The 21,963-nt window shown below is 35.5% G+C and overlaps 1 protein-coding gene across 25 annotated transcripts in view; it reads right to left on the bottom strand.

Annotated features, from left to right (window-relative positions):
* The window catches only part of SLC4A10 (solute carrier family 4 member 10), a 275,647-nt gene that overhangs the window by 121,407 nt on the left and 132,277 nt on the right, over positions 1 to 21,963 (bottom strand). For all 25 annotated transcript variants that reach the window (XM_070581380.1, XM_070581389.1, XM_070581385.1 and 22 more), the window contains 2 exons: positions 11,650 to 11,788; positions 878 to 1,038 (listed from right to left, as the gene is read on the bottom strand). In XM_070581380.1, coding sequence (XP_070437481.1) covers positions 878 to 1,038; positions 11,650 to 11,788 — 300 coding nt within the window. The remainder of the gene's footprint in view (positions 1 to 877; positions 1,039 to 11,649; positions 11,789 to 21,963) is intronic.

Genomic DNA, 21,963 nt, shown 5'->3' with positions numbered 1-21,963 from the left:
GGTTTTTTTCCATCTCTATAATATAATTAAGACATTGAAGTCTCCCTTAAGTCTTTCTACTTCACAAATAAATTCTACATGGAACTGCTTTTATTATTTTTTTTTCAACCTAGAAATTTCTAAAAACTGCCTGAGTCCTTGCTTTGTTTTTATTTTTAAAACCTCCATTAACCATTTCATTTATACTCTCTCAAAATTCATTTCTGTGTTTTTTGTATTATTTTGTTTTTACTAAAATGTGTTTGTCTTCCAGATCAAAAGATAAAGGAATTCTTTGCCTCTGTTTCTAGAGTAACAGTAAGATGCTTCCTAAATATAGCTGCTTGTGTTATATAGCCACAACAGACTTCTAATACAAATCATTCATCCCAGGACTAGTCATAGTATTAAATTACAAATTAATCTCAACTGCATCACTTGGTGTCCTCTGTAATTCAAGAGTTTTAATTCAGTTCAAAAAAAAATAGTCATTCTAAACTAACATTTCTCCTATTTATTGAAATTTTTTCATTTGGTTACTTCATGTATTTGCATATTGAAATAATCAGTCTCTAGCTTTATGAGTTCTTTCCTTCAGTTTTCTAATGGTGACAATCTAATTAAATATGACAGTGAAAAATAAGACATGCTAAATAGGAATCAGGATCTCTAGATTCTTGTTCTAGACTGGCCACTGACAATTTAGACCACATTTCTCTGAGATTCAACTTCTTTTACCTTAAATTAGGGAGTAGGAGAAAATTATTCTTTGGCTTCATAAGCTGACCATGAGAGTTTTTCAAAAGTTGCAAATGTATAGAATTATAAGGAAAAGGGAATAACAAAAATCAGCTGTACCCATTCGAGTGAAATAGACTAAGGGGAAAAAAAGATATACCTGCAATTTCTTCTAAAGTGTTGGCGTGCATGTCCAGTAACACAGTTCCATTCAGAATACAGCTTCTCAACTCAAACAAGCTGTGCAGTGAAAGAGTAGCCACATAAGGCTTGCTCCACCTTTCTCCTCCGTCTTCCACATCTTCTTCAAACTTCAACCACCTACAAAAATAAATATTATTGGCACGTTAAATATTATATTGTAGATGAAGGATCCTTTATCCCAATAATAAAAAGTATAAATAGAAAGATACATTGCTTCTTGGTTTGGGGAGTAAATAAAAGCTAGCCCAAGTCATTTGGTTTCTTTCATTTTAATTCCACTTAACAAGCATTTTTTGGTGTCATTGAAAGATATATTGAAAACAAAGAAAAATTCATGTATTATTTATATTAGTTTGCCTAGCTCTGAAACAATACTTTAAAATAAATGTTTAGGCCGGCCTGGTGGTGCAGTGTTAAGTGCACACGTTCTGCTTCGGCAGCCCGGGGTTCGCCGGTTCGGAACCTGGGTGCGGACATGGCACAGCTTGGCGCGCCATGCTGTGGTAGGTGTCCCTCATATAAAGTAGAGGAAGATGGGCACGGATGTTAGCTCAGGGCCAGTCTTCCTCAGTGAAAAGAGGAGGATTGGCAGCAGTTAGTTCAGAGCTTAATCTTCCTCAAAAAAATAAAAAATAATTGTTTAATCAGTGGTCACAGTGAATCTGCTGTAGAACTAATAAAGAGAGTCTACTTCATGGAAAGATAATGGTAATTGAAAAAGATGCAAAAGAAAATGAATGAATACTCATTTTTCTTTAGTAGGAGTTCTTAAAATTTAACATTTGAGTCTCTTGATAATTTTTCCATTTGATTTTTAGGGAGGCTAGTATAATTTGGGGCCTGTTTTATAGAAAAAATACTTATTAGGCCTGTTTGAATGAAATCTAGTGATTTTAATCACTTCCTATGGACTAAATCTATGAGAACTTGGTTCAGCCCCTATTCCCTGGGCCTTCCTGCCAGGGATGGAGAATAGGAGAACCCTGAGATGACAGCGCCAAATGGGAGACCACTACATTCTTAGAGTGAAATGAATAGCAATAACTCACAGTGTTTCCAAGTACGATAAAGGAATAAAGGGAAACCAGTGATTTTGTTGCTCTGGCACAAACACTAAAGCTCTTATTCTTTGAGGGACTTGCTCTCTAGTCTTAATAGATGACCAGTTTAATTCCACCATTTCTAATGAATCCTAGGGTAAACCACCTTCCCTCCTTTCATTCGCTACCATTTTCCTCATTCCTCCTCTCCTTAGTCATTTTTGCCCTAAGTTCCCCTCTCCATGCAGTATTACTCAAATTCTCTATGTGATATTATATTAGTGTTTTACATAGTCAAATGATCCAACTCCACCAGAGGAAAAATACGTTGCAGTAACTACTTAAGGAATCAGCGGATCAGCCAAAAATAACTAAACAAAAGGACTAGTCAGAATGATTAATGTTTAGAGTTCCAAGAAGATTAAAGAAAGCTGTGGATCTGTCCTCAGTGTTTAGGGAGCAAAAAGCTGTCAGGAAGTGAAAAGGAAACCAGTAGGGAAGAAGAGCTGTGCCTGCCGAGAGTTCTCAGATAGTTCACTACGCCTATCATAAACTTACAGAACACTTGAAGGTTGAAAAAACTTACATTTAAGCCCCAAATCACTGACAGTATTGCTTCAGTGCTGGCAATTTTATAGACTATTTTGTCTACACAGTTGGGAGTTTTTCATATTAGTGATTCTTAAAGTTGTCCAGCCCTTAACAGGGCCATAATACTTCATAAATCAGTGATGGTCATTAGTATCATTCATCAACTCTAACTAGTTCTCCCTCTTTTCCTAGTAAAAAGTAAGATATCACTGCCTAGCTCTTTTAAGTGGGTAAGGTCATGTGACTGTTGACTAGTTCTGAACAATGAATTGTGAGGAGAAATTATGTGTATCATTTCCAGGCTGACGTATTTAATTGCCAGGATAAGACTCTCCAGAGCTCTCTTTTCCCTGATGTGGCCATCAGCAATGTTCAAGATGGAGGCTGCTCTACCAGCGGGCGTCTTTCAGTAACTACAATGAACAGATATGCAAAGCCTCCATGATGGACATGTATCACGAGCCACAAATAAGCATTTGTGATTTTAGGTTATTGAGATCGTAAGATATTTTTTCTAACATAATTTAGCCTATCCCAACTGATACAGATCACAACTTTAGCTATTCACACCAGCATCAAAATCCTAATTAGAATTAATGATTACAGTGAATATGATTTTAACAAATATAATAAATTAGTATTTCTTGCCGGGTAGGAGAGTGAGGTCATGGTCACATTATGAACGTGAATATCTCAAAGGATGAATTTCTTGCTGGACATTTTGAGATAGGATAGTATTGTGGGAAGTGTCTTGGACTAGCTGGAAATAGAAAGAAATCTAGGTTTTGTCCCTACTCTATAGCTAAATCATCATGTGACCAGGGCAAAGTCTTTTAATTTCTCCAGGCCACAATCTTCTCATCTGTGAACTGATGAGACAAATTCAACACATTAAAACCTTGTCCAAGATCACCAAGCAGTGACTTTGTCAAACCAGATTCAATTCCAAGTTGTTCTTGTTTTTCTCCAGAGTCTGTGCCCATTTTCCACCATAATACAATTACTTCAGTTGAATTTATGGACTTTTTCAGTTTGAATGTCTTATGCTAATGCCTATAGTAGCAACAACTGATTTAACATTTGATTTTCATCCTTGTCTGGAACAAATCTCAAGTTGAAAAATGTTCTCTGTTCTCTTCTTCTGTTTTTACATTATCCACAGACATGGCACCAAGATAATGGATATAACTTTTATTGAATCTTCTATCACCTTATATACTACTCACATATGATGTGGTTTTCAGACAAAAAGGTCAAAAGAAGGGAGTCATACAGCCACACTCATGCTGGTATTACGTTGACTGAAGAACCTCGGTTAGATTTTAAATCTAGTTTCCAGTCTATTGGGTAGTAAAGAAGACTCAGGGTTACAAAGGGTTATAATAATGTTTGATCGACGGTAGATTTCTCTTAATTGGAAAATGTCCTCACTTAATATTTCTGGAGCTATAGTACTTTCTGTCATCCCTATATGTGAAATTGCTTCAAAATGGAGTATTTAAAAATTTTCCTCAGGTAAGAAATCCTGAGAAGAGTGTTTATGTGTTACAAAAAATTATATTTTCTTAATTAAGTATAAATCTATAACTAACCCATACAATAATATTGTTGGTAAGCTGCAATAACACTAATAATAAATTTATTTTAAAATACTCATGGGTTTCTGGATCTACATAAGATGACTAAACCCTTTCTTATAAGGAAATTTATAATTAAATTTTTCTTCCAGCTAACAGTGAAGATGATTAAATAAGTAACAAAGCATCTACGTCATTTTATCTCGGCTGATTTGAAAGTAAAAATTCAAATTTTAAGAACCTGAGAAGATGTGGGGTGTGTGTGTGTGTGTGTGTGTAGTTCTACACATTTTTATCCCATGTACAGATTCAGTAACCACACCACAATCAAGACGCAAAACTGTTCCATCACCACAAAGGAACTCCCTCATGCTACACCTTTACATGCTCAGTCCTCACACTGTTTCTGTCCCCTGGCAATCACTAACCTGTTCTTCATCACTGTAGTTTTTTTCATTTTGAGGATGTTCTATAAATGGAATCATATAGTTTGCAACCTTTTGAGATTTTTCACTAAGCATAATGCCCTTGAGATCCATTCAAGTTGATGTATATATCAGTAGTTTGTTACTTTTTATTGCTGAGTTGTATTCCATTGTATGGATGTACCAGACTTTGTTTAATCATCCACCCACTGAAAGATATTTGGGTTGTTTGCAGTTTTTGCTACTACAAACAAAGCTGCTATAAACATTCATGTAGAGGTTTTTGTGTGAACATAAGTTTTCATTTCTCTGGGATAAATGCTCAAGACTGTGATTGCTGGGTCATATAGTAAATGTATATTTAGTTTTGCAAGAAACTGTCAACTGTTTTCTAGAGTAGCTCTATCATTTTACATTCCTTCCAGCGATGGATGAGGGATCCATTGTCTCCACATCCTCACCAGCATTTGCTATTATGACTACCTTTTCATTTTAGCTATTCTTCTAGGTGTGCAGTGATATCTCATAGAGCTTTTAATTTGAATTTCCTTAATGACTAATGATGTTGAATATCTTTTTATGTGTTTATTTGCCATATGTAGCTCCTCTTTAGTGAAAATTCTGTTTGAGTATTTGCCCATTTTTCTAACTGATCTGTTTGTTTTCATACTGTTGAACTTTGAGAGTTCTTTATATATTCCAGACATAATATTTTTGTCAAATATATGGTTTGAAAATATTTTCTCCCTGTCTGTAGGTTCTCTTTTCATCCTCTTAACAGGATCTTTCACAGCACAAAAATTTTTAATTCAGGCAAAGTCCAACTTATGAACATTTTATTTCAAGGATTGTGCTTTTGTATCATGTCTAAAAACTCATTACGTAGCCATAAGTCCTGAAGATTTTCTACTATATTTCCTCTAAAATTTTCATAGCTGTATCTTTTACATTTAGATTTATGATTTATTTTCAATTAACTTTTGTGTATACTGTGAGGTTTAGATTAAGGTTAATTTTTTTATCATAGATGTCTCATTGTTCCAGTACTATTTGTTGAAAACACAGTTCTTCCTTCATGTAGTAGCTTTTGCCCTTTGTCAAAACTCAGTAGCTGTACTTGTGTTGGTCTTTCTCAGTTCCCTATTCTGTTCCATTGATCTGTACGTCAATCTGAAAAGACATTTTAAAAACAAATCCAAAAGGTATATACCTTCTTTTGGAACAAGTTACTTCAAATTGGGAGCTTAGTCTTCTAGAAAAAAAGAATGAAGTATCTAGGTGTTCCAAGTAGTTTGGTAGTTAAGATGACCAAATATAATCTATATGCATGGATGGTTTGATACAACCACAGGTTTTATGAGCATTAGAGGAGAAAGCAGAAGATACTTTCCATAAAAGGGAACCTATAATTACAAATATTAAGGTACTAAACATTTCAAGATTCAGAGCTTTGTGCCAGCTCCAGAATGATGCCAAAAGCTTTGAGATATTTAAATGAATATTTTTTAAATACTACATTAAAAATAATATATATAAATACATAAGTATATCTCCGTTTTCTGTTTTTTCATTCCACGTCATACTTCAGAGATAGAAATTAACAGGTCTGGGACCACACCAAATCCCGCTTCAAGATTTGTAGTCACTGAATATACTGTTAGTTGCAAAATGCCTAATTACAGTTAATGTCCTAAAGTGCTGCAATTTATTCCAGTTTCCCAATAAAATCAGCTGACATTTGTTTGAACAGCAAACCAAAGCAAACAAGAGTCTCACAGGCATGAATGAGAAGTGATGGACAAAGAAAAAAATCAAAATTGTAGGTCAACTTGCATGTCATTTTCTATGGGGAAGGGGTGGATTTAAACTGTGAACAGATTATTTTCATTTCCTTCCATCTGTCTAGATCCGTTTTCATCCATGATTAACACATTGGAATCTCTTTCTACTAAAAAACAACAACATAATATAGGTGTTTCATGAATTCTTTCAGGATTAAGTTGATGATAATCTCCTCTACAACACTCACATTAAAAATCTACAAAATAAAATTCTTCTGCAAATTAGAAATAGATATTTCCCATAGAATTTAACTCTTTCTGTTTATCCTATTCCCACTAATTCAGTTTAGCTTTTCTAAGAATTTTATTGTCTAATTCTATCCAAATAGGAAGCAATGGAGTTACTATATTATCCAAAATTATAGCCTTGGGAGAAGTCATCAATTCTCAAATGAAAACATTCTCTTTTGGGTAGAGTTGGGGATATGGAGGGTGGAGGGGGAACATGAGGGCTAGAGAATAACATATGTAATCATAAAGTGCCTATTTTAAGGGGAAATGAAATATATCCAAACCTAGAGTTTACTGACGTTAGCTGTTCTCAATCCATATTATCTTCACATCTCACATTGCGCTGAAAAATACCGGTGACTTGAACTTTTACTAATTTTGAATATCAAATGCCTTCACAGCATCAATGAAATTGTTCTGATGGAATAATCCTTTTCCACACTACCATGTAAGTATCAGAGGCCTAACTGCTACCCGCTGCTTGGCCTCTTCTGAGCTCCTTTGTGGGAAGCACTTTTAAAGGGCAACCACAGCGAGTCAAGCACATTGTCTCCACAATTGCACAGCTGTGGTATCTTTGCACACTTTTCTATTAATAACGTTCTAAGCTATTTATAAGCAGGACATTGTAATTGTGTTGATTTCATTAGCCCTTGTCATATGGCTTCTTTTAGGGTTTTTAAAAGTGAACAGCTGGTTTTCACAAACATTTATTAAATAATTATGATTCAAAAATTTAGCTTCAAAATCTAAAACTTTGCTCAAGTTTTACTTGGCAGCAACAGTGGGCATGAATTATTCAAGATGTGATATGTGACAGGTGCAGTGTGCTGATAAAATATCCTTTTTATTTCTACTATTAGGGTAGAAAATTCTTAATCCCCCCTGGAATAGCAATCAAAAAAAGGAAGTACTTCGAATGGTCATGCTAATAACTTATTAGAATTAAATTTCATTTGAAAAATCAAATGGAGTCATGAATTAACTAAAATTAGCCTTTTTAGGTGAACGAGGGCAACCAGAACAAAATTACTCCTGCCACTTTAAAAGCCCCTACATTTACAAGTCTTCATTAAATATGTTCTGTTCTTCCCTGACGTATTGTATCTCAGCCAAAATTCATCTACCCTCCTCTTCAATGTCTGTTACTATTTTGATTGCTCATCAGATGTCTCCAGGAACCTCAAGCAGCTGCACCATGCATAAGGTTCCAGAAGCATGGCTAAGAACACGGGCTTTATCAAATAATATTGAAGAATGCTAATAAATAACTGGATCATCTCTTTCATTCTTTATAAATAAACAGTAGTACATTTTGATGGTTTTGGATAAAAATGTTGTTCAAGTTAATCCGTTAGAGCATGATAAAATCCTACCTGCTTCACTGTGACTCTAGTATTGCTCTGGCACCTCCTGGCTTTATGGAAATGGGCAAGTTACAAGGAAGTTACCCATTAAAAGGAAGAGATCACTATTTGATCTGGAAGGTGAAAAATCACCAAAAATTTTAAGAATAAGGGAGTTACTCGTACCAAAACACATATTCCAATCTTACTTCTCAGCTCTATTATGTAGGATGAGAGTAAAGAAATACAAAAGAAATGCTTTGAGGGGCCAGCCCATGGCATAGTAGTTCAGTTCGGCGCTTCAGCAGCCCAGGTTCACAGGTTAGGATCCCGGACGTGGACCTACACCAGTCATCAGCCATGCTGTTGTTGTAACCCACATATAAAGTGGAGGAAGATTGGCACAGACGTTAGCTCAGGGCTAATCTTCCTCAAGCAAAGGAAAAAGGAGGAAAATTGGCAACAGATACAGGAACATAACTGTTCCTCAGCAAAAAAGAAAAAGGACATGCTTCCAAAAAGTATTTCTCAGCAATAGATTAAAGAAACTCTAAGTAGCCAGAGTAGTCTAGTCATCATAACTACTACATCTCCTTCCTTCAAGTCATCCAAAAACACCCATTTCTCATAACCAGTTGAAGATTGATGCTGCTAGCTTTAAACAGGGTAGTTTTCACTTTAAATTCTCATCAACAACTCTTTAATCATGAAAGAGCAAAAGTTATATCACTAATTTGTGGAGAATATGATCATATATTGTTTTTCTGTCATCAAATAAAGAAGATGAGTACATGTATTATGTATTTAAGAAACTCCAAAGTACTTAGTTTTTGATGCAGTTGGAAGAAACAAATAAGGTAGAAGATTCTTAATCTTAAAATTTACCAGGTTATATGAAAACTATTTCAAATTTAGTGCTATATTTGAAATATTGCATGGGGCTGGTCTGGTGGCGTAGTGGTTGTTTGCATGCTCTGCTTCGGTGGCCTGGAGTTTGCAGGTTCAGATCCTAGGTGTGGACCTACACTCAGCTCATCAAGCCATGCTGTGGTGGCATCCCACATACTAAATAGAGGAAGATTGGCACAGATGTTAGCTCAGGGCCAATCTTCCAAAAAAAAAAAAAGGCAAATAGAGAAAATAATGAACAATTTGCCATGAAACAGGTAAAGAAAATGAGCAGTTTTCTCACAAGAATAAAATTAAAACATATGAAAAGATGTTGTCTTACTAATAAATAAGGAAATGTCAATTCAAACAATGCAACTTATTTTTCATTCATAAAATTGGCAAAAAATTTTAAAAGTTTGATGATTTAGTGTGGCAAGGGTTTGGGGGAAACAATCACTCTCATACACTGTTGATGGAAGTGTAAATTACCCAAACATTTTATGAAGGCAATTTTGCAACATCTATCAAAGGAAAAAAGTCTGCTCTCGGTACATAAGTTTCACTGTTAGAAATTCACCCTACAGGGGGTGGCCCTGTGGCTGAGTGGTTAAGTTCATGTGCTCCGCTGCAGGCGGCCCAGTGTGTCATTGGTTCAAATCCTGGGCGCAGACATGGCACTGCTCATCAAACCATGCTAAGGCAGCATCCCACATGCCACAACTAGAAGGACCCACAATGAAGAATATATACAACTATGTACCGGGGGGCTTTGGGGAGAAAAAGGAAAAAATAAAATCTTTAAAAAAAAAAGAAATTCACTCTACATAAATACCTACAAAATAATGCCAAAACCTATGTGTAAATGATCACTGTAGCAATGGTTTATAGCAAAAAAAAAAAAAAAAACAACCTAAATCTCTATCAAAACTGGCTAAATAAACAAAAGTTCATCCATATAATTAAATGCAATGCAGTCATTAAAAAGATATCAGTCATTAAAAAGATATCAGATAATTGGGAAATAGTCCAAACATATTATTAGGTGAAAAAAGTAAGGCATGAACACTATGTAAAACCCCATTGTATAAATTTTTTAAAGGGTGTACATTTACATGCAGATCTAGGCATTAAAATTTTTATGAAAAGATACACAGGAAACTATTAACAGTGATTACCTTTGAAGACAGGTACTGTGAACAAGAGTAGAAGAATACATTTGCTTTTCTATCTTTCTATACTTTTTGAATTTTAGATATTGACAGTTTTTTTTAATGTTAACAGAGATGAACTAGGTGATAGCAATTTTGATTTTCTTCTGTTTACTAAGTATTTTTTAAATAAAAGAGAGCTATGACGACGACTCAAAATAAATCAAACAGAAATTAACTAAACCAATATTATTCATAATATTACATGATTGACATTTAATTCCACACTAACTCGGAGTAGAATTAAGGCAGTGATTAAATGCTGCCACAAGTTTAATATGACCTGGTGGAGTACTGTGGCGTTCGGAAGGCTATTGCAACCTGAGAGCCACTGATAAATCTGTTCGACCGACAGAAAGAATTTCTAACAATTAGAGCTGTGTGGCCGTGGAAGGAATAGCCTAACAAAACAGTCAAACCTGTGTCAGTGGAGGTGTTCAGGCACATACTGCTCCCTCTTCCTAGAATCCTGCCTTTCTGCTTTTCTTCCTAGCTAACTCCAACTCACCCTTCAAGGGTCAGCTCGGGAATCACCTCCTCCAGGAAAGCTATCTTGATCCCCTGTTCCTTACCCTTGTGGTTTAGATCCTTGCTACTCAAAATGTGGTCCTCAAACCAAACACATCGGTGTGACATCACCTGGAAGCTTATTAGAAATGCAGGATCTGAGGCTCCATGCCTGAAGCCTACTGAATTCACATTTCAACAAGATCCCAGGTGATTTGTAGTCACATTAAACTTTGGGAAGCGGCGGGTAAATGAAAACCCTGTGCACACCTGTATCCCAGCATTCATTATACAGTATTTACAACTTTGTTTGCTTGTCTAAATCCCACATCAGACCATGAGATTGTTAAAGGCAAGATCTAAGATTTTGTTGATGTTATTGTTCTATTTCTGTTGCACCTGGCACATAATGTATATTCCATAAATGTTTGTTAAATAAATGAGCAAATGAGCAAGAAGGAATAAATGAAAAGCAAATGCAAAATTTAGCTTATTACTCTTTTATAGCAATTCATCAATTATATGGCAATACAGAAAAATTACAAATGACAGAAAAAGTAATTTTTAAAAAGTTATTTTGAAAAACCTCTATGTTTAAATGTACATATATCCTAGAAACACATTACAAAATATTTTTATCTTCACCAAATAGTACATGAAATCCAGGACTATCTCCAAAGCCTCTTATCATGATGTTTGCCCTTTCTTTAAAAAAGCCCCACACTCAAATTATCATATAATATCACTAGTTTGGGCACAAGCCAGCTGCTGAAAAGACAGAAATAAATTACTTTTAGATTTCTATTGTTTTCCTGATGACACACAAATTATGCTACTGTTTATCTCTAAGACTGCAGCTGTTGCTGGCTCTGCATCACTGTTTACTATAATTACTGCCTTCAGATTTCATTCTGACCCATATCCTATTATAGGATATGCCCAGGCCAGATGAGCAATTTCAGAAATCAGCAGCACTCGTGGATGCTTGCAAAATCATGGCATTAGAAATCTCTTTTGCTAATAGCATGAAAATTCTTTAGTATACCTTCACCCTTCAACAAAAATCCTCACCTGGCTGTTTCTCGCCACTCGGCATCCTCACCTTCACGCCAGCAAATCTCATCCAGTTCTGTGAAAAGGTCATGAGGAATGTGTTCCTCATCATCATCCTCAGTTCCAAGAATAAACTGTACCCGCTGTGATGGGGTATCTATGGAAAATCAGAGCCATGAACATGCATTACCACGACTTCAAGCTTAAAATGTCCCAGTCATCCATTTCATCACCACTCTAAACTCACAGCTCCTCCCCCCACCTGCCCGCAACACTCTCCCAGAGTAGGCTCGGGAAATTATAACTAAATTTAGCATTACATTAAGTCTAGAATAATTTGTAAGCATAAATATGTAAAATGTAAACATTTAATGTATATACATTATCAAAAATCAAATCAAATGTGGTGATTATTTTGGATTATTTATAACACACATTATGGAAACTATTTCTATTTCTCACACACACATATACACATTTTCTCTCATCATATATATGCTATATTTTATGGTACTATTTAGAAGAGCAGACTATGATGAAATTCACTTATACCAAAATGATGCTGAATATAACTCATCAAAGAACCGCCTAGTGATGCTTCTTTGTAGTCACACCTGAGTCCCTCCTCTAATCTCTGGCAGTCACCAATCTGGTCTCCACTGCTATAGTCTTGCTTTTTCCAGAATGTCATATAAATGGAAACTTACAGTATATAACCTTTTGAGACTGTCTTTCTTCACTTACACAACGCTTTTGAGATTTTGAGATTTATCTGTGTCATTGAGTGTATCGGTAGTTCATTCTTTTCACTGCTAGGTAATAGTCCACTGTAGCAATGTATCACAGTTTACTTATCCATTCTCTGGTTGAAGGATATTTAGGTTATTTCCAGTTTGGGGTGATTATGAATAGAACTGCTTGCCACAGTTTGGGAGAGCCACATCCAGGTGTTTTTCTTTATGAGGAAGACACCAGGGCAAGTGCTGAAAGATCAGTAATTTCACTCCCATCTCTATACCGTTGAGTGTGCCCCATTCCAGTAGCTATTACTTCAGCTTTTTTCTAATCATTTCCTACTCACACCCAGACCTTTTGTTGGGAAGGGTCAGAAGCAAGGGAGAAGAGGACATTTTTATAAAATTTGCAGAGACCCATTATGTCCCCCACTTTAGTTGATTTGGACCACTGTAGGGAGACTTGGCAAGCAGTGGACTCAAACAAGTGGTTATTATACTTATGATTTAAGACCATGTCAACCAATAGGAGTATCCAGGTGCCTAAGCCAGAATTAAGTATGAATTCCTGAGGCCCCTTTTTGGCTGGCCTGAGGATGCAATAAGGAGAAAGAATGATGCATCATACCCAAAAATGGTCATGGTGGAATCCTGGATATTCAAAATAAGCTATATAAACTCTTTTGTCCTAATCATTATCCATAAAGTGGCTGAGAGGAGATGATCCCTTTCTGGGGAAAGCCACACTCAGTGACCAAGCTGCTTTCGTAACAAGCGGACCAGCAGGAAATGAGGAAGGCAGAGTCACAAATCTTTTTATTTTGATTTTTGAAGAGCTCCTCCAACACTTAACAATACCAGACGCCTGTGGATAGTAAGGAATGTGGAAGATCCGTAGGATACCTTGACTATCAGCCAATTGTTGAGTGGCTCTAGGGATAAAAAGAGCATGATTGTCTGACTGCAAATGGTTCAGAAGGCTGAATACATAACAGATTAGTTTCCAGGGTCACAATGGTGTGTCTAGAATCCATCAGTCAGACTGGAACAGCAACACCATAACCTCAGATTAGAGATATCTGCTGTCCTACTGCCAAGATAAAAATTTTTAAGTTCTTGCCTAGTTTCAACGTAAGGGCTAAAGGACTCTTCCAGGGCTACAGGCTGACCACAAGAATTTATCTAAAATTCCTTGGTTGAGTTTTTCATTCTTCACCAGGTCACTTATATTAGCATTGAAAACCCAATCTGGAGCAGTGAGAGCCCAATATTAGTCAATGCTTCATCTATGGTTTCCCCTTGAGTTTGTTTCTTCCCTAAGACTGACTGCCAGATTGTCAAGGAAATCCCCCTGCCTAAAGGAGAGTTAGTACCAATCATTCAGGCAGCTGTCTTTAAAACTACTTCCTGGTTCTCACCCTGCAAGTACCATACCGATTCCTCCTCATTAATAGGCAATAAAGTGGAGGAACATTTATTGCCTTGCTGACTACACAATTTGATTAACAAATTTGCTACCGATACCAATGGACTTCTCTCAAATCCCATTAATGATCCCATTAATCAGCTATAAGTCCTCCAAACTTCTTCCTTCAAAAAGCCATGTCTCTTTCAGCATCCTTCATTGCCAAAACTGTCAAGAACTGTGAAAGGTGGCAGCATTTATCCTGACAGCTTTATGGATGCTGACAAAAGACAAAAGACTACTAGGTCAGCAACAAAAGACAGCTTACCATTCCTGTTCTATAGTAAAAATTATTAGAAAATCTAGTAGGAAAAATTCCATTTACTTTAGAAGCAAAGATATAAGGTTATCTAGGAATAAATCCAATAAAATTATGCAATACATTTGTGATGAAAATTATAAAACTTTATTGAGTGATATAAATGTAGACCTAAATAAATGAATAAATGTATGTTAATGGGAAGGCTCAAGAGTGGAAAATTATCTTAATTCAATGTTATCCCAATCTGGTATTTTCAAATATTTTAAAACACAAAATAATTAGTAACAAGCAGTAATAAACACAGAGTGATTACTTAAATCTATAATATTAAATATTTTAATTGTGAAAATAAACTAATTAATCAGTTATTTAAAGGATTAGGTTATAACTAAGTCACAACTGAGAGGATTTCAGAGGTCAAAGGAGAAAAATATACATATAATATAAAATATAATATGCCATACTTTCTGTATAAATAAATGTTTGTGGTGGCGCCCTAGCCCCTCCCCACCTCATTAGCCTTCTCTTCTGCCACTCTTTCCCTCGCTATTCCATTCCAGGTACATTAGCGTTCTTTCAGATTCTTAAAAATACCATGCTCCTTCCCACTTCAGAGTCATTGCACATAAGTGTTTCCTCTAGCCCTCCTATATATTTTTCAGTGTCTATTTCAATGTAGTATACTTCAGCAAGCCTACCTTATCGGATTTGCACAACACACACACAAACACACATATAAATACATTCATATGCAAACAACTAATTCAGGCACCTGTTATCCTAATTCATAGCACTATAAACTTCTCCTTTTTACACTTATCTCAATTGTAGTTTAAAATTTATTGTGCAATAATAAATTAAATATTTCAAATAGAAAATATTTCCACCTGCCAGAATTAGTCTTCTGGAAGGAGACAGAACCAAGTCCCAAGAGAGGAAATTATGCATGCAAAAATACTTTTCAAATTATAAAGCACTATATAAATATTATTGATGATGATTAATGCTGATGGTAATGGTAATAGTGATGGTTATAATGATAATATAGGCCTGTCTAACAGAGAGATTTAGGATTTGAAGCAGGGAGAATGAGAAAATAATAGTACCATTAATTAAAATAGGGTTGTCAGAATGAGGAGCTAGGATGGTCGGCTGAGGGTTCAAAAGACAACTTTTAGATGCTGAGTTTGAGGTGATGATGGGGCAAACATGAAGATGGTCATAAGGCACTTGGAGATTTGATTCTGGAAAAGAGGATGGGGTCAGAAGTAGAGATGTAGCATTTAACTAGAGAAGTCACATGATTACAATGGATGAGGATTCAGAAATGAAAGAATAAAGAAAGAAAACTCAACACTGGGGGAATAATAAGGTTTAAGATTTGGGAAGAGGAAGAGGAGCTAACAAAAGAATCAAAAGAGGAATAGCCAGATATGTAAAAAGATGGCTACCTTAAACAAATATCTAATGAGCATCTTCCATTGGTCAGATACTATTCTAAGCAGTGAATTAGACAGATAAATAGAAAAAAATCTCTGCCTTCGGAGACCTTTCAGCTGATGCAGAGAGTAATATAACAGGGCCAAGGTGGAATAGGACTTTAGAAAGAACAGGAAGTCAATAATGTCAGAGGCTTTAGAATTGAAGATGAGAACAAAGAGCAACAGGATTTAGCTAACCTAATGTTCCAAAGCACTGAAATTCCAAAGAACATGTATTACTTTTAAAATCAGAAATAAATAAGCTTTTTCCATTGGGAATATAGATCATATTTTCAACAAATGGTTAGTTAAGAAAATCAAATTTAATAGTTATACTATGTGAGGAAAGCCACCAAAAGAATTATAATTGGAAACAGCAAGTTCGTTAGCAAACTTTCATCTGTTCATTATTAGCTATGTTACTCATATTGCTTTAATTACTCACACACTAATTAACCAAGGTCATAAATACATTTTTCCTAATAATAAATGAAAATACTCATCTTTCTTCATGCCTTGTCCAAAAGCTCTTTATTTTTCAGGCCCTTTCTGAAGAACAGTCAACAAATATGTTGAAAAATATATTTCTTATAACATAAGTATAACAACAGAAGTGAAGTGGGAAATTTCCATTTTACATATGTGGTCTTACTGTCATGAAGACCACAATCCTCATGTACTATGACATTTAGCTCATGGGAGAAGATTCACAAAATGTTTACCATAGGTGTTTCTGAATTAGAGACAATTTTCTTCCTCTTTATCCTTGTTTCACTTCAGATAAATCAATATTCAGATAATCTATCTTACAAAATCGTGAAACGATGACAAGTTTAACAGTTCTGTTTCAAATTCATATCTCCAGTCTCTTTGCAGCTGAATAATATTTTCCATCTTCGTTTGAACTTTAAAATTTTGCTCATATCATTTGAATGTCATATACAATCTGTTCATTTGGATTTCTCTATTTTAATTCATTTATATAATTGAAATAATATATTTATTATTACTAATGCTAATTAGTTAATTTTGTTATAGGGTAACAGATTGATAAAATGAATGTTTCAGCTGAAGCATCAAGAACCAATAAGTATTTCTTTCCAAACGGGATGTGTGAAAACCTAGTGATCTAACTCTAACTCCTTACCCAAGCTAAGGCTATAAAAGTGTCATGAGTGAAAACAGTAGACACATTCTCGAGAAGATTTCTTCAGAGAAAGCTGTAATGTGAGTCCCAAGTCTACTTACTCCCCTATAGAGGAAGGGGAGCAGGAGTGTCCACCCCTCCCTCAAGCCAAATGAATAGAGCTCCAAGGACATCAGAAGAGCTTGATATGTTCCCTGAAATGGACTAGGGTATGATTCCTGCCTAAGAAACATAAAGTCTGCCTAGCTGCTGATGGTGGAGATTGCTGCTTTGAATAACATGCACTCTCAGTACTTACCAAAGCAAGGAGTGTGTGTGTGTTTTCTGTGAATCATATTTAGGCCACACACATAACTGGGAGATTAGAAATAGACATAGAGAGAGAGAGAGAGAATGTGTAATGTTGGATCATCTTAGATCCTATCCAAGAGGCTGCCATGGAGCAATGACAAGGCTTTGGCAGAAAGAATCTATCACTACAGCGGAATGCCTAGGAGATGAGTAGTAATAAGGCAGAAGAGAGTACAGATGAGAGACCCCGCAGGACAGAATGAGTAAATTCAAATTCTTGATAAGCCCAGAGAGTGTGACATCAGCTTGCAATAGAACCAGTTAAGTAAGAACTTTGCTGCCCCATCCAGCTTAGTTCTTTTCATTTGCTACGCTCCAAATCTGAAGGGATCAGAAACTGCAGTTAGGAAGATTTTGGAGTATGTAGAAGGAGGAGAAGAAGTTCAAAGTAGGGGGGAAAAAAGGCAACTATATCCTCTCTCTTCAACTGTAGTAGGCCTGGGCAAGAAAAAGGGAAAAAAGCATATGGTTAAAACTAGTTCAAAGTTTTAACTATTACTTGAAATTAAATATTTTAATTACTGATTCGAGGACTTTGAGTTACCCAAGAGTGACTAGAAAAGCTATGGAACCCCTCCGAGTTTTCATTCAGAAGCAGAATAACAATTAGACCCACTAAATAAATACAAAGGGATGGTGCAAGACAGAAACAGAGTTATTTTATGATTAAATCCCAAAACTAGTGTTCATTCAATGAAACAGTTACAAGAATCTTACAAATTATCATAATTCTTTTAAATTCATAAGTGAGCCATTAATCTTTAAACTCTATATTTTACTGAAATAGCAATTGACTATGGTGAAATCATAAAAAGAGAGAAAAAAGACAAAATAGATTTTAATTTATTAATTTCTTCTATGGATCAGGCATTTTCATATTCTATCTCTTCTATTCTCACAATAGCCTAGTCGAAAAGGCACTGATATTATTCAGTCTCAAAATGCAATGCAAATAATAAAGGAGCTTAAAAACTAGGGCATCCATGTTCATGGATAGAAAGACTCAATATTATCAAAATGTCAGTTCTTCCCAACTTGATTCAACCTTACATTTAAGACTTTCTAGTGTTTCCCCTCATGCTTTATAATACTAGTCATAAAATAAACATGAGGAAATAAGACCCTCACAATTATGAATAAAGAGAATTTGAAAGTTCAAGGTAGGGTATCAGGTATTTATAAGACTTCTCTAAGACACAATGATAACAGCAATAGTATAGGAAATAATGATCTAGTAAAGTAAGATAATCTATTCAAGGACAAGAGGCATTATATTTGGGTTCAAAAATAACACAGAGCTCCCTGTATGTGGCTTTTCATTCTTTAAAGCAGAAATTATTTTATAGGTATTAGATTATGCTCCCAAAAGTCTTTTCATGATCATCTTATCAACACACCTTTAACCTCTTAAAGAAGGATTCAGATTATGTTTCAATACAGCAGATGTTCAAAATGTGTTATTCCATGACCCTTTTTTTCAAGTCTAGGCACCTTAAAATTGTATGTTTAACATGTAAAAGCAACAAAGGACTTATATCCATAATATATAAAGAGCTTCTACAAATCAATAAGAAAATAACAATTCAGTAAAAAAAAAAAAAAAAAAAAAAACAACCACAAGCACAAGACTTGAAATAGAAGAGGCTATCCAAATGGCCAAAAAGCACATGCAAAGTTGCTCAACCTCATTAGTAGTCAAGAAATGTAAATTAACACCATTACACATCTTACCAGAATGGCTAACATTAAAAGAATAAAATTGCCAAGTGTTGATAAGAATGTAAAACAACATAAACTTTCATACTTTGCTGGTAGGATTGTAAATATCTACCCTACTTTTGAAAATTGCTTGGCACTACCTACTCATGTTGAAAATATGCATGCCCTATGACTTAGAAATAAATGATTTCATTCCTATGTATGAGAAACACATATGTGCACCGAGACATATACAAAAATGTTCTTGGAAACATAATTCATAGTAGCTTCAAACTGTAAACGATTCAAATGTCCATCAATAGTAGAATGCATGGTATATATAAGCAAATTAATACTATACAAAAATAAAAATGAATAAACTAATGTTACAGCCAAAAGCATTGGTGAATCCCACAAACACAATATTGAGCAACAAAGCAAGAGACAAACAAATACCTCTTGTGTGAGTTCATTTACATAAAGTTCAAAAACAGGCAAAACACTCAGTGTAAGAAGACAGGCTAAAGATCCTTTTAGGGAAGAGAGAGAGAGTAGTGACTGGGAGTGAGCACAAAGGAGGTTTCTGGAGTGCTAGCTGAGATGGTAGTTACACAGATGTTTCTTTGTGATAATTCATTGAATTATACATTTATGTTTCTATGTTTAAACTTGTTATATTTTATAATAAAATAATTTTTTAAAAAAGTACTGATATTCTTACACATCAACCAATTGGGAGTTAAACAGGAACAGAAAACCACTGTCCATCAAAAAAATAGCTTTTTGAAGTCATGTTTTCTACATTTGCTTCATTTTTCCTGTGTGTATACAATTCCAGGGTTGTATTAATTTATACAGTACATTTGTGTACCACATTTAAAAAAACTTAATAGAGTGTGTTTTTTAGATTTATTTCTACTGCTTATAGATTAACTAATTGTAATTGACAAACTCCTGTCATCTTTCCTGTTACATTCTTTGTTGGGAGGCTGAGAAACAAATCAACATTAAAGTGTTCTGAATTTCTCCCTTTATCTTCCATATTTTCTGACTTCAAGTTTATGCCTCAAACTTATTTTTAAACAACTCATCCATGTTCCCAGTTGAAAATATAATTTCAAATTATACAAGGTGAATGAAAGATGGCATTAAAAATAACAAGATGCAAACTGTAGCAGTTTTTTGTTATCAGGGAATTGATTGTAATAGGAAGGAGAATTAATTTATCATCACATTCTTTCTCTCTGTTTTTGCTGAGGAACACTCACCCTGAGCTAACACCTATACCAATCTTCCTCTGTTTTGTACGTGGGTCGCTACCACAGCATGGCTATCAACGAGGGGTGTAGGCCCACACCTGGGAACCAAACCCTGACTGTTGAAACAGAGCATGCCAAACTTAACCACTAGGTGACAGGGCTGGCCCTGAATCGCCACATCCTTATACAAACTATCATGTTTATTAAGTGCAGTAATAAAAGTAGGTTGAACTTATTTGCAGTTATCAAAAGTTTTTTGTATAATCAAAGCATCACCACCACCACTACCACACAGCTGAAAAGCTCGGTCTATCTTGGACTCACCTAGAAATCAGATTCCAATCATCACATCTGGTGGACTAGAACCAGCCACTGCAGGTCTGTGACATAAGCATAATCCTTTTTGTCTACAGTAAAGGCTTGTTCACTTTTCCCTGGATGCAGCACTAACCCAATCAGGTCCCTAACAACACTGCCTTGCACGATTGGGTCATACAATGAAGTGGGATTCTGCTAATGTTTCTTATATATTGGATTGGCAAAGCTTTTTAAGAGTGCCAAAATTCAAACATCTCTCCCAAAATCTTTTTAAGTTGATGCTTGCTCCAGAAATATACACCCAAATTGTTGCACGTCTTCACAAAGCCCTACTCCAATTTACAATATAAAGCCACCAGGTTCCCAACAGAGGGACCTGAGGCTTCCTCACATTCTCCTCTATCTTACACCTCTTTGGAACTTGAATTCTGAAGAATTTTCAGGCAGCTGTAGGAATGTCTTCAAAAGATTTTCTCTGAAATCCTTCGAAGTAAAAATTATTCTTAAGTGGTCAGCAATTTTCTTTGAAGCCTTCAACATAGTAATCTCGTATATCCTCACTATGCAGAATATCAAAGCCCAAATCAAATAGGATGGTGTTTATAACATGGTTTCAGTCTCAGCATGTGACTGAGTACTTGATTATCAAGGCAACTCAACTGATTGTGGAACAGGAATAAAGGCAGATGATTAGTCCTGAAGAAACTGAAAAAAGTGAAATCTAGGAAGCTCTACTGCTTAGAGACCACCAAGGTGCCAAACATTGGTCTCTGATAAAACAGACCTTAGGTCTAAATGTCAACAAAGATACTCAGATGGTTGGGGGAGAAAGGAGGTAGGTGGCATCCAAAAATAGTGGCTGGCACATCAGAAGGTGAATCTGGGCCACCTGACATATTTTCAAGTTTCACCAATTAAAGAGGCAGAAGCTTTAGTATCAATGGCTCTTGATTCCAGCTAGATATTAAATCACCTGGGATACTTTTTTAAAACACCAGTGCCGAAGGAAATACTTAATATTAACTAATGTTTGAGGGTGGGGCCCAGCATCAATATTTTTTTAAAGCTCCTCATATGATTCTACCATGCTAATGTGCATATAAGTTACCTAAGGATACTGTTAATATACAGATTCTGATTCAAGAGGTCTGGAGTGGGGCCTGAGATTCTGTATTTCTAACAAGCTCAGAGGTGATGCTAATATTGCTGACTTATGGACCACACTTTGAATAGCAACGTTTCTAGAACAGTGGATCTCAACCTTGGCTGCACATTAGAACCACCTGAGATACTTTAAGCAATACTTGTGCTTGGAGCCCAAGCACAGTGATTCTGATTGGTATGGGGCTTGGCCATCAATAGGTTCTTAAAATTCCCAGGTGTAATCAATGTTGAGAACCACTGTTCTAGAAAAACTGACATAATGCACCCACCTATGGAAAAAAAGAAGGATATGACAGAGGCAGAGGGAACAAATTTATTTTTGTTTGTTTACTAAACGTTTCTAAGATGATGTGAATATATTTTCTCAAATACTAGAAGATGATAAAAAGTCAAAGTAACCATTAAAGCTTAGTCCAACATATAATCGATTCCCAGGGTCTAAGAGGGAGTCTA

Source organism: Equus przewalskii, chromosome 17 (genome assembly GCF_037783145.1).
Source record: "Equus przewalskii isolate Varuska chromosome 17, EquPr2, whole genome shotgun sequence".
Classification (NCBI taxonomy): domain Eukaryota; kingdom Metazoa; phylum Chordata; class Mammalia; order Perissodactyla; family Equidae; genus Equus; species Equus przewalskii.
The sequence above is the reverse complement of the archived record's forward strand: the minus strand, read 5'-3'. Positions and strand labels throughout refer to the sequence as shown.